This window comes from Lagenorhynchus albirostris, chromosome 7 (assembly GCF_949774975.1).
Source record: "Lagenorhynchus albirostris chromosome 7, mLagAlb1.1, whole genome shotgun sequence".
Taxonomy (NCBI): Eukaryota; Metazoa; Chordata; class Mammalia; order Artiodactyla; family Delphinidae; genus Lagenorhynchus; species Lagenorhynchus albirostris.
In genome coordinates this window covers 105,109,359-105,122,853 of record NC_083101.1, presented here as the reverse complement: position 1 = coordinate 105,122,853, position 13,495 = coordinate 105,109,359, and the positions used below count along the sequence as shown (strand labels likewise).

Below are 13,495 nucleotides of genomic sequence, written 5' to 3'. Positions count from 1 at the left end.
GCCAGTCAGTCTGACCCCACAGCCAGTGTTCTCGGAGCTGCTGCCCCTTCATAACCGACACGGGTTATGAAGACCTTACGCAGACAGCACTGAGTTCAGTCAACTGAAAATTAAGAATAGATTTTGATAAAAGGAAGAGATCTTTGCCGAATAAGGGGTTAATTCTATGTGGATAGTTGGCTTTAGCTTGTGTGCGCTATGTGGAAATCCAGCTGGAGCCCCAGCTGATGGTGACCCTGAACGCAGGCCCAGGGCCCTCCCAGGAAGCGGGTCCCGTGGGCCGGGTAGCTTCACTCGGGCTCCCGGGTGACTCCTTGATGATCCCTGTTTTCCTCCCACCCAGCCCCCGCCCAGGCCTGCCCAGCCCGCAGGCGGCAAGAAGAGAAAGCGGGCCAGTGACGACATTCCAGACTGCAAGGTTTTGAAGCCTCTGCTGAGCGGCTCTATCCCCGTGGAGCAGTTCGTGCAGACGCTGGAGAAGGTGAGCGGGTGGGGTGCGCCGTCTGAGGCACCGCGGCCCCGCTCCCGGGAGCGCGTGCTGCCGCTGTTCGCCGTCTCCACTGCCTGCGCTGCTGGCCCTGCAGCATCTGCTTGCTCCTCGGTCATGGGGACAGAACCAGGCGAGGGCCACGGAGACTTAGAGGAGAGCGGACCCCCCTTCCCCCCAGCACCAGGCTGCCCCCCACCCCCACTTCTCGTGGGAACCAGACCAAGGAGGGGCCTTTCTTTCTTCGAGGACGTAGCTGTGACAGATGGGGCAGGGGGACGGCCAGGAGAAAGAAGGGTCTGCCCCCTCTAGAGCCCCACTTTCCTATGAGAAGACCCCTTGCTGTCAGAGCTAGCATGGCCAGGTCAGAGGAGATACGAGTCTTGGGCGAGACTCGGGGGCACAGGGGTCACTGATGCCAGATCCACAGGCACTCAGGAAGCAGAGCCAGCGATTCCCAGACCAGGTGGGAGGAGAGAGAAGCAGGCAGTCACTGTGGAGGATGGTGGTGCCTGCACTGGCTCAGCGGCCATCCCGCCCCTTGTCCCTGCTGGCTGCTCCCCGCAAGGCACAGATTCCATGACTACAAGTAAAAAGAAAAAAGTTGAACCTGAAAAGATTTTGTAATTCTGGCTTTAGTCACAGGACTTCAGAGATCCCTGTTTTGGCATCAGAATTATAGAATCCTTTATAGAAAAGAGGAGGAATTGGCTAAAGATAATATTATTCGTGTTGCTTCTTGCAAGAAGAACTGCAACTATAGTAGATCATTACAGGAAAAGAGACTTTCTTCTGTTAAAGTAGTTACTGCCTTTTGTCCAAACTAAATAACTCAGTCGCTGAGTTCTTTCAAATCTTAAAAGCTTTCTCTTTATTAGGAATTGTTTTCTTCAGTAGTCGTTTAATTTTCCCTGAAGGGAGGGCTTTCCCCGAGTTGTGTGGCTCTCCTGGCCCCTAGTGACATGGGGACACCCCGTGGGAATTACCCCAGGGAGCTCCATGTGCCGTGATCACACCAGTAGCAGCTTCCTCCCGACCGTGCTGCGCCCCCCGGCCCTGCTGACGGGACTCACGCTTGACTTGTTTCTTAAAATATTCAAACAGCTTGCTTTCCCAGAAAGACTTTGTTTAGCTCTTCTGCCTGGGTGCTCAGGAGTTGACCCCTAGGCCCGACCCTAGCTACTCCCCCCACCATTTCTGCCCCACCTCCTTTGCAGGAGGAATATCCGTGGCTGCCCCAAACTACACGTGAGATTTCCAGAGCCAAGTGTGGAGAATCTCCCTAGGTCACGTTCATTTACCTAGCCTGGGTCCTTTTCAGGCAAATTAGTCCTCTTTCCATTTCTTTTCTTCTTTCTCAACTTGACATGTGATGTGTAAGAAAATTCTGAATTAGCATTGGAGGTGGCCCTGGAGAAGTATTTGATACGCTGCCTTATCTGTCTTCTCCCTTGGGAGGAATTTGCCACATCAAAAGGTCAGTGGTATCTTGCTGTGAAGAATGGCATTTTCCTGGGACAGGATGGAGTTTTACCAGGGACCACAGGCGTGGCATGGAGGCTGGTGTGGAACAGCCTGGCATCCCAGGCTCCAGAACTCAGGTGCTTAGATGTGCTCCTCAGATAAAAGCTTAAGCAGGTTGTAGGAATTCTGCTGTGTTTTGCATGAGATTTTTGCATGTTTGGGGGCTTCAGTTTGAATTCTGTTGCTGTAGCTGGTCCTGTGATTAGTCTGTAGAATTGTACTGAGTGTCCAAAATGCCAGCTTCTAGGATGTTCAGTTTAGCCAATTCTAGGAAGCGTGATTTTAGAACTCTCAGTTGCTGAAATATCCTCTGGCTTTTCAGAGCACCCAACATCCTCCTGTCCCTTTTCTTTTGGAGCAGCATGGCTTCAGTGATATTAAGGTGGAAGACACAGCCAAGGGCCATATCGTCCTGCTACAGGAAGCTGAGACACTCATCCAGATCGAGGAAGATTCAACCCATATCATCTGCGACAATGACGAGATGCTCAGGGTACGGCTGCGGGACCTTGTCCTCAAATTCCTACAGAAGTTCTGAGTGGAACACGAAAGCCATCTCCACTTCCCTGAGACCCTGCTGCAGTCCTTCACTGTGGCTGCCCAGCACCCAGCGGAGGAAGGCCATGCAGCCTGGCAGGTCTCTGTGGTGGTGGTCTCTGGCTTGAGCAACATTCTCAGGAGTTACGGCCAGAATCTCCCAGTCTGGCTTCTTGGTACTGTTTCAGGCAAGAGCTTTTCCTTTAACCTTCAGCCTCGTCTTCTTCCCAGTCCTGCCTCTCTCAGGCAGCCAGGCAGGTGAGGCAACAAGCCGAGGAGAAGGCTGAGAGCTACAGCAGCTTTCCAGGAGGTTAATAGTGGATGGAGAGGTAAAAAGATGAGGACTTGTGACCTGTTTTTCATGGTTTCACAGGCCTTGGGCAGGGGAACTAGTCTTTGAGTTTGTTTTATTGTCTACAGTGCTGTACCTGATAAGAAAGATGATCCCCCAAAATTAGCAAAATGAACCCATCTATCTGTATTTTACAATATGAGCTCATTTTGTTAATAAAACTTATTTTTTATAGAAGTAGCTGTGTTCCGGTAAACCTACAATTTATATAGCCATTTAGTATCTGAAAGAATATGAAAATACACAGAACTGAACTTAGAAAACACCACAGCAAATTTTAGTTTGGTATGTGCATTAGTATATTTCTTAAATTGTACGAACGGGTGCTTAACTTCATCTGAGCTGTGTCAGTATGAGAAACACCAGCACAGAGCGCTGACACTGACCTTGACCTTCTGGGGGAGGGCCTGAACCAGCATCTCAGGCTCCACCCACAACCCTCCGCTCACCACTGCTTCTCCCACAGATGATCAGGATTCTCCGCATTCAGCTGAGCAGTAAACTCAGATGCCTGTGTCTGAAATAATGGAATTGCTTAAAACAGGTATTTACCAGATTACATCAACTCTGAGACAGCATCAGTTGTAACACACATGCCAATTTTGCAAGTATTAAAATGTGGAGAGTAGCATACAAGTCTTAGAACTGGCCAGCAGTAGAAGTAGACGCTTACCGTCTTTTCGGACCAGTTGAAATTCAGTCGGAGGTCAGTCCAACCTGGCCAGCAGCAAAGCATCACAAAGGGCTTTAGTGACCCAAGAACTGTAACACTATAGAACTACTTCCTCAGGTTTCATGCAGAGTTGGCTGTCAGTTCTGTCTCTGGAATGGACACGTCAGTGGGAAGCAGTTCTTCATTAGAGGAGGAAAAAGGCAACTTCATTTTTGCCATCTCCAACTTTGCCAGCCTTGGGCCCAGGAATGGTTCAACCGTTCTGTTTCCCAATGTGCAGGTCATTCCAATCGAGGGGCCCAGGGTGTGTCTGCAGAATAAACTTCGGGAGAGGATTAACATTACAAGAGACGGACATGCCATGGTTATGAAAATTTAGTTTTGTTTTTAGTAGGAGAATTGTAAATATGCAGCACATGTAGGCATACTTCCTAGTAAAACTTGAGAGAAGTCAAGTTTTTTAAAGTTTTCTTAACATCTTGAAAAATGCAAATGCAGTATGAAATAGAAAGAAAAATCAAAATGGTTATTTTACTTAAATGTTCCAACAATGATACGTCCAGGAATGACCTGGATTTGTCCAAGTTGGATTTCTGTTAAGGGCTTGATTAATCCCAGGGGATCAGTGAGAGGTGCTTGAGAGGTGGTTACTAAAGAGGCAAACAGTCCATAAACTGATGTGCAGGAAATAAGAAATGATGACGGTTCTGTCATTACCACCTACTTCATGGCAGAAGCCAGAGAGAGGAAGAAGCAAAGAATCATTTGTTAGAGCAGAGAAATCTAGAGCTGGCCCTCCCAAGTATTAGGAGAGAGCAGTTATGAATAACTCTACCTAGAGTTCAGGTATTTGGATACCAAACCAGGTTGGTGAATAGAAGACCCAGAAGAAATGGTGGAACCTGCTGTTAGCGCTAGAATTATACCACCCATGGTGGCTTTGTTATTTGGAAATGCAGCCCGCTGACTATTCACACCGATCTGGGGAAGAGACTGACATTTAGAAAAATTTCTACTCATAAGCCCAACAAACGCCTAATGATTAAATAGTAATTGAAAAAACATTAAAAATAGTGAGGAGGGACCTGATTTTCTTATTTCTTTTGATCTTTCTGCAAAGTAGTATATCTATTGCTGTGTAGCAAATTAGCCCAAAATTTAGTGGCTTAAAATAGCAAACACTTATTATCTCACTGCTTCTGTGGGTCAGAAATCTGGTGTGGCTTAGCTGGGCGCTCCTGGTTCAGGGGCATCTCTCCACAGGGCCACAGTCAAGGCGCTGAATGAGGAAACTGAGGTACAGCAATTAACTTTCCCCAAAACCCATCGCCAGTAAGTGGCTTCTGCCTTACCTTAACATCGTGTGTGAGCACCAGGGGTCAGGAGCTGGGGAAGGGACTTGAGGCGTATCGTCCATTTCTTTTTAAGTAATGGTAACAACTATTTGTCGTCTTGACCCCTGGAGAGCTTGAAGCCTTTGGGCCTCACCGTTTTCCTATAGAGGCAGAAGTTGGCTTTTCCAAACTATAGACATACCTTGGGGATATTGCTGGTTTGGTTCCAGACCACAACAATAAAGCACATGATCACAATAAAGCAAGTCACATGGATTTTTTCATTTCCCATTGCATATAAAAATTATGTTTATACTGTAGTCTATTAAATGTGCAATAGCATTATTTTTTTAAAAAAAGTGTACAGACCTTAATTTTAAAATAATGCTGCTGGGGAAATGGCACTGATAGACTTACTTGACGCAGGGTTGCCACAAACCTTCAATCTGTAAAAAAAAAAAAAAAAAAAAGCAGTATCTGCAAAGCACAATAAAATGGTTTGCCTGTACAGTGAAGTATCAACAGAAATAATGAGAGTGCAGAAACCTCCAAAGCTGTATGATCATATATTCATGTGAGCCAAGCAAACTGGTGAGGAAAGGGAGCTACTTTCCTTTGGCCCAAGTCCAGTTTTTCCCCTACAGCCATGAAGAAAGTTGAATGCTGTCTCATTGTTTTCATGTCATACTGTGGGAAGGTAGAAAACCTCTGATGTCCCCAAATTCACTGCAGTGGAACTATGGGTAAATAACTTTACTCTTTTTCAAACCTAGAATGAGGTAAAAATAACCAACTACAGTTCTGACAGAAGTCGCAACTAAATTATGGAGATAGGCAATGTAGAACTGAGCCAAACATGTCTAATCTTGCAGGAGGCTGCAGCCAACACTGTTCTTGGATCCCATTTTAGGTTTACTCACATCATAGAAGCATTTTACCATCTATAGATTCAATACCATCCCTATCAAAATTCCAATTGCATTTTTCACAGAAGAAAAAAGTCAAATTTGTATGGAACCAGAGAAGACCCTGAATAGCGCCCCCCCAAAAAAAAAAAATTCATGAGAAAGAAGAACAAAAGCTGGAGGCACAATTCCTGATTTTAAGCTTTAGTACAAAGCTATAGTAACCAAAACAGTATGGTACTGACAAAAATAGACACACAGGCCAATGGAACAAAATCGAGGGCCCAGAAATAAACCCACACATATACAGTCAACTAATATCAACAAGGGAGCCAAGAAGACTCAATGAGGGAAGGACAGTCTTGTCAGTAAGTGGTGTTGGGAAAACTGGATAACCACGCACAGAAGAATAAAATATCTTACACCACTCATAAAAATTAACTTGAAAAGGAATAAAGACTTAAATGTTTAAGACCCAAAACTAGAACTACTGGAAGAAAACGTAGGGTGAAAGCTCCTTGACATTGGTCTTGGCAACAATTTTTTGGCTATGACACCAAAAGCACAAGCAACAAGAGGAAAATAAACAACTGGGACTACATCAAACTAAAAAGCTCCTGCATAGCAAAGGAAACCAGCAAAATGAAGAGGCGACCCAATGGGAGAAAATGTTTGCAAACTATCTGATAAGGGGTTAAGAGCCAAAATATATCAGGAACTCATACAAATCAATAGCAAAAAAAGTGGGCACAGGACTTGAATATACATTTTTCCAAAGACATACGAATGGGCCAAAAGGTACATGATAAGGTGTTCAACATCACAAATCATTACCATACACATACACAACGGAATATTATTCAGCCATAAAAAGGAAGAAATTCCCATCTTTTACAACAACATGGATGGACCTTAAGGGCATTATGCTAAATGAAATAAGTCAGACAAGCACTATATGTTCTCACTCACGTAGAATCTAAAAGAGCTGAACTCAAAGATAGAGTAGAATGGTGGTTGCCAGGGGCTAGGATAGGAGGTGGGGAAATGGGGAGATACAAATGTCCAGCTATAAAATGAATAAGTTCTAGGGATCTGATGTACAGCATTGTGACTGTAATTAACAATGCTGTATTATATACCTGAAAGCTGTTAAGAGAGTAGATCTTAAAAGTTACTACCACACAAAAAGGTAATTATGTGACAGGATAGAGTTAACCTTATTGTAGTAATCATTTCTCAGTGTATATGTGTATCAAATCCTGTGTACACCTTAAACTTACATATGCTGTACGTCAATAATATCTCAATAAAACTGGGAAAAAATTACATGTATTAAACTTAAGCATTTTTTGAGTCATAGGACCACAGATGTTTGAAAGGTGTTTTGCCCACATCTTGTCATTAAACATGTGGAGTATTTCTTCTCTCCCTTATATTGTTATCTGAGGCCACTGAAAAAAATAGGGGTGTATCCTCTGCATGATAATTCTTATGTTAGCAGGATTTATCCTTTACCCTTCTCTACGATAAACCACAATAGTAATTTCTAAGGCATTTATAAGTCTTCATGACATACAACTATGAAATCAGTCACAAATGAAAACTCACTTTAATGCACATCATTACAGTAATTTGGGGTTACTAAACACACCAACTAAAAGTTTGATAACATTTTTTAGAATATCTAATATAAATTTTTAATCTAGTAACTAATTACACTGCTCACAATATTTTGAAAATAAAGAACTTTGTTCTTTATTTTTGTTACAAAGTCTTTTCCAATCATCTATAGGCCCTTCCAGCCATCAGTGAGTATTTATTAAGCACCTGTTATATCCTGTGCATTGTGTTGTCTCTGATGACTTTTAACTCACCAGAATAACAGACAAAATACAAGTTTCTCCCAAACTTCTCACAAGTATAGAGAAGCAGATTTCCAGGAACATGAGCAAAATATTGTTTAAATAGAAAATCATACATAGAATTAATAAGTTAGCAAGATTGCAGAATACAAGGTTAATATACAAAATCAACTGTATTTTATATATTAGTAATAAATAATTAGAAAAAGAACTTGTTAAAAAACAGCAATTCTACTCTTAATAGTGTGAAAAGACACAGGAATAAACTTTTGAAAAAGATGTGTAAGATCTCTACACTAAAAGTCTCAAAATTGTGATGACAGAAATTAAATAAGATCAGAATACATGAAGAGAGATATATCATGTTCATGGATTAGAGACTCAGTATTATTAGTATTTCAATTCTACATATTGATATACACATTCAATACAATCTCATCAAAATCCCAGTGGACAACAAAAAAAAGGTTTTTTTAATGGGCAAAGGACTTGAATAGACATTTCTCTGAATAAAATATACAAATGGCCAATAAGCACATGAGAAGGTATTGAACATGATTAGTCATTAGGGAAACGTAAATCAAACTGTCAAGGAGGTATCACTGCACACCTACTAGGATGGCAATAATTTTTAAATTATTAATTACAAAACAAAACAAGTAATGGAAAGGATGTGGAGACACTGAACCCTTGTGCACTGCTGGTGGAAATGTTAAATGGTGCAGCTGCTGTGGAAACTGTTGGCAGTTCCCCCAAAAAATTAAACGTTGAGTTACCATATCCAACAATTCCACTGATCAGTATATACACAAAAGAATTGAAAGCAGGGACTCAAACATGTTTGTACATCCATGTCCATAACAGTATTTATGATGCCCAAAATGTGGAAGTAACCCAAGTATCCTTCAACAGGTGAATGGACAAAATATTTTATGCCATAACTATACACGCACAATGAAATATTGTCCAGCCATAAAAAAGAATGAAATTCTGATACATGCTACAACATGGATGAACCTTGAAAACATGCTATATAAAATAAGCCAGACAAAAAAGACAATACTCTATGATTCCGTTTAAATGAATATCCAGAATAGGGAAATCCATAGAAACAAAATAGAGGTTATCAGGAGCTGAAAGGAAGGGGGAATGGAGAGTTACTGTTTAATGGGCACAGACTTTCTGTTTGGGAAGACAAAAAAGTTCTGGAAATAGCTAGTGGTGATGGTTACACATTGTGAATATACTTAATAATGCCACTGAATTCTACACTTAACAGTGGCTAAAATGCCACATTTAAATTGAAGTTAGAACACATCCTCTCACCATACACAAAAATAAACTCAAAATGGCTTAAAGACTTAAACATAAGACATGACACTGTAAAGCTCCTAGAAGAGAACACAGGCAAAACATTTTCTGACATAAATTGTACCAATGTTTTCCTGGGTCACTCTACCAAAGCAATACAAATAAAAGCAAAAATAAACAAATGGGACCTAATCAAACTTACAAGCTTTTTGCACAGCAAAAGAAACCATTAAAAAACCAAAAAGAAAAAAAAAAAAAAAAACCAAAAAGACAACCTACAGAATGGGAGAAAATATTTGCAAATGATGCAACCAACAAGGGCTTAATTTCCAAAATATACAAACAGCTCATAAAACTCAACAACAAAAAAACAAACAACCCAATTGAAAAATGAGCAGAAGACCTAAATAGACATTTCTCCAAAGAAGAAATACAAATGGCCAATAGGCACAAGATGCTCAACATCACTAGAGAAACGCAAATCAAAACTACAGTGAGGTATCACCTCACACCAGTCAGAATGGCCATCATTAAAAAGTCTACAAATAACAAATGCTGGAGAAGGTGTGGAGAAAAGGGAACCCTCCTACACTGTTGGTGGGAATGTAAGTTGGTGCAGCCACTGTGGACAAAAGTATGGTGGTTCCTCAGAAAACTAAAAATAGAGTTACCATATGACCCATCAATCCCACTCCTAGGCATATATCAAGACAAAACTCTAATCCAAAAAGATACATGTACCCCTATGTTCACAGCAGCACTATTCACAATAGGCAAGACATGGAAACAACCTAAATGTCCATCAACAGATGAGTGGATAAAGAAGACATGATACATATGTACAATGGAATATTACTCAGCCATAAAAAAGAACAAAATAATGCCATTTGCAGCAACATGGATGCAATTAGAGATTACCATACTAAGTGAAGTAAGTCAGAAACACAAATACCACATGATATCACATACATGGAATCTAAAATATGACACAAATGAACCTATCTGCAAAACAGAAGCAAACTCAGAACAGGCTGGTGGTTGCCAAGGGGGAGGGACTTGGGGGAGGGATGGAGTGGGAGGTGGGGTTAGCAGATGTAAGCTTTTATATAGAGAATGGATAAACAAAGTCCTACTGTATAGCACAGAGAACTATATTCAGTATCCTATGATAAACCATAATGGAAAATATTTTTTAAAAGAATGTATATGTATGTACATATACATATGTATGTATGAATCACTTTGCTGTATAGCAGAAATTAACACAACATTGTAAATCAGCTACACTTCAATTTTTTTTAATTTTTAAAAAGTGGCTAAAATGGTCATTTTAAGTTCTGTGTAATTTACAAGAATTTTTTTTAACTGTCAATTCCAGCAGGATAGAAAATCATTTTTTTTTTAGAAAATAAATTGACAAACTAATTCTAAAATTTATATAGAGAAATACAAAGTAACTATAATATCCAAAGCAATTTTGAGAAAGATGATCAAGTTGTAGAACTTATACTACTTTATTTCAAGACGAACAAGAAAGCTACATTAATTCAGACAATCTGGTACTAGTAACAAATCAGCATGACAGGAAAGAGAGCTCAGAATACCCACACTTACACAGTCATTACGTTGTCAACAAAGGCCCAACCAATTCAGTGGAGAAAGAAAATTCTTTTTAACAAATGGTGCTGAAACAACTAGATATTCATGTGCAAAAAAAAAAAAGAGAGAAAAGAAAGAAAGAGGACCTCCTTGGTGGTGCAGTGGTTAAGAATCCACCTGCGAATGCAGGGGACACGGGTTCGTGCCCTGGTCTGGGGAGATCCCACATGCAGCGGAGCAACTAAGCCCATGCACCGCAACTACTGAGCCTGCGCTCTAGAACCCTCAAGCCGCAACTACTGAGCCCACGTGCCACAACTACTGAAGCCCACGCGCCTAGAGCCCGTGCTCCACAACAAGAGAAGCCACCGCAATGAGAAGCCCGTGCACCGCAAACAAAGAGTAGCCCCCCTCACCACAATTAGAGAAAGCCCGCACACAACAGTGAAGACCCAACGCAGCCAAAAATAAATAAATAAATAATTTTTAAAAAAAGAATAGAACTCTGACCACTACCACACACCACACACAAATATTAACTTGAGATGCTGCCTAGACCATACAGCTTTTAGTGGAAAAATTAAAAGAATATCTTCATGACTTTGGGTAAGCACAGGGTTCTTGAGTCACAGAAAGCAATAACAAAAAAGAAAAAAGTTCTAAATTAGATCTCATCAAAATGAAAAGCTTCTGCTCAGCACACGATACCATAAAGAAAATGCACAGGCAACCCCCAAATTGGGGAAAATATTTACAGCACATACATCTGACAATGGACTAGTATCCAGGGTAAACAATTCCCACAACTCAACAATAAAAAGAAAAACAATACATCCATACAGTGGAATATTATTCAGCAATAAAAAAGAAATGAACTGGCTTCCCTGGTGGCGCAGTGGTTGAGAGTCTGCCTGCCGATGCGGGGGACGCGGGTTCGTGCCCCGGTCCGGGAGGATCCCGCGTGCCGTGGAGCGGCTGGGCCCGTGAGCCGTGGCCGCTGGGCCTGCGCGTCCGGAGACTGTGCTCCGCGACGGGAGGGGCCGCAACAGTGAGAGGCCCGCGTACCGCCAAAAAAAAAAAAAAAAAAAAAAAAGAACTATCAAACCACAGAAAGATGGAGGAACCTTAAATGCATATTGCTAAATGAAGGAAGCCAACCTGAAAAGCCTATATATTGTATGATTTTAACTGGCATATGACATGACATTCTGGAAAAGGCAAAACTAAAAAAGACAGTAAAAAAGAACAGTGGTTGCCAATGGTTGGAGAGAGGAATGGGTGGGACACAAAGGACTTTTAGGAAAGTGAAACTGTTCTATAGATACTGTAAGTGGATACAGGTCATTATACTTTTGTCAACTCCCATAAGAACATTCTGCACAAATAATGAAGTCTAACATAAGCTATGACTTTAATTAATATGTCAATACTGGCTTATCAATTGTAATAAATGTACCACACTAATGCAAGGGGAAAATGGGGGAGGACAAACTGTACTTTTCACTCAATTTTCCTCTAAACCTAAAACTGCTCAAAAAAATTAAAAATGTTTGTCACACGGTGTGTGGGATGTTAGTTTCCCGACCAGGGGTTGAACCCGGGACATGGCAGTGAAAGCACTCAGGCCTAACCACTAGACCACCAGGGAATTCCCAAAAATGTATTTTTTAAATAAAGCAATGATAAAAAAAGAAGACAAACCAAAACAAAGTTTAATGGGCAAAAATTTCACAAAGGAAATACATATAAATGGAGTAAGCACATGAAAATGTACTTATCATTAGTCATCAGGAAAATGCGAATTCAAACGAGATACCATTACTCACCAACCAGAATGGCTAAAACGACAAGGCCTGACACCACCACTGGCAAGGCTGGCGAGGATGGAGAGCAACTGAAACACAAAATTATTGGTGGGAATACGAATGAGTACGATCACTATGGAAAGAGGTCTGGCAGTTTCTTATAAAACTAAACATGTGTATCCCTACCTCATCACACAACAATTATACGCCTAGGTATTTACCCGAGAGAAAAACATAAATCCACAAGAAGACTTGCACATGAATGTTCTTAGCAGTTTTATTCGTAACAGCCAAAAACTGGAAACATCTCCAGTGCCTATCAAGAGAATGGACAAATGTTGTTAATCAAGGGAATACCTCTCTCAATAAAAGGAACAAATTACTAATACGTGCAACACTGGATGAATCTCAGAAACACACTTGAGTTTCTAGAAGCCTTGCACAAAAGAGTAAAAATTGTATGACACTATTTATATGAAATTCTAGGAACAGGAAAACTAATCCAAGGCGAAAGAATAAAATCACTGTGGGGTGGAGGTGGAGATTGTCTAGGAATGAACATGAGGAAACATCCTGGGTTTGACAGAAATGTTCTATATCTTGATGGGTTTGGTTACACAAGTGTATGCATTTGTCAAAAGTCAAGAGAAAGTACACTTAAGATTTGTGCATTTCAATGTATAAATTTAATATGGAAATTTTACATTAAACACATAGAAACTAATATTGACCTCCAGTTAATGATGTGTGTGCTTATGTATTTAGAGGGAAGTGTATTAATGCCAGTAATTATATACTTAGAAATGCACCAAAAATAGGATGGATAAAAGGGATGAAAAAAAAAGAATAGAGGAATAAAAAAAATGGATAGAGGAATGAATCTATAGATAGCTTTATAAAGCAAGTGTAGTAAAATGACTGTTAGGTATACAGGTTTACAGTATAAAAATTATTTAAACTTCCCTGTACATTTGAAATTTTCCATAATTAAATATTAGGACCAATAGGTTAAATAAAATCTAAATAGATTAAATTCTCACATAACAACCCCACAATATGACCAAGATTCGTACTCTTTCGCAATATGAAGACAAATGAAGAAGGAT

The 13,495-nt window shown here is 40.7% G+C and overlaps 1 protein-coding gene across 4 annotated transcripts in view; it reads left to right on the top strand.

Moving 5' to 3' along the window:
• INTS9 (integrator complex subunit 9) overlaps window positions 1-5,159 on the top strand; it is a 111,615-nt gene extending 106,456 nt beyond the window's left edge. For 3 of the 4 annotated variants that reach the window (XM_060155769.1, XM_060155770.1, XM_060155771.1), the window contains 2 exons: window positions 344-481; window positions 2,373-3,077. In XM_060155769.1, coding sequence (XP_060011752.1) covers window positions 344-481; window positions 2,373-2,549 — 315 coding nt within the window. In that variant the 3' untranslated portion in view covers window positions 2,550-3,077. Of the gene's footprint in view, window positions 1-343; window positions 482-2,372; window positions 3,078-3,366 lie in introns of those variants that run through there. The other variant, XM_060155772.1, reaches the window with a different exon arrangement.
• The last annotated feature ends 8,336 nt before the right edge of the window (window positions 5,160-13,495 follow it).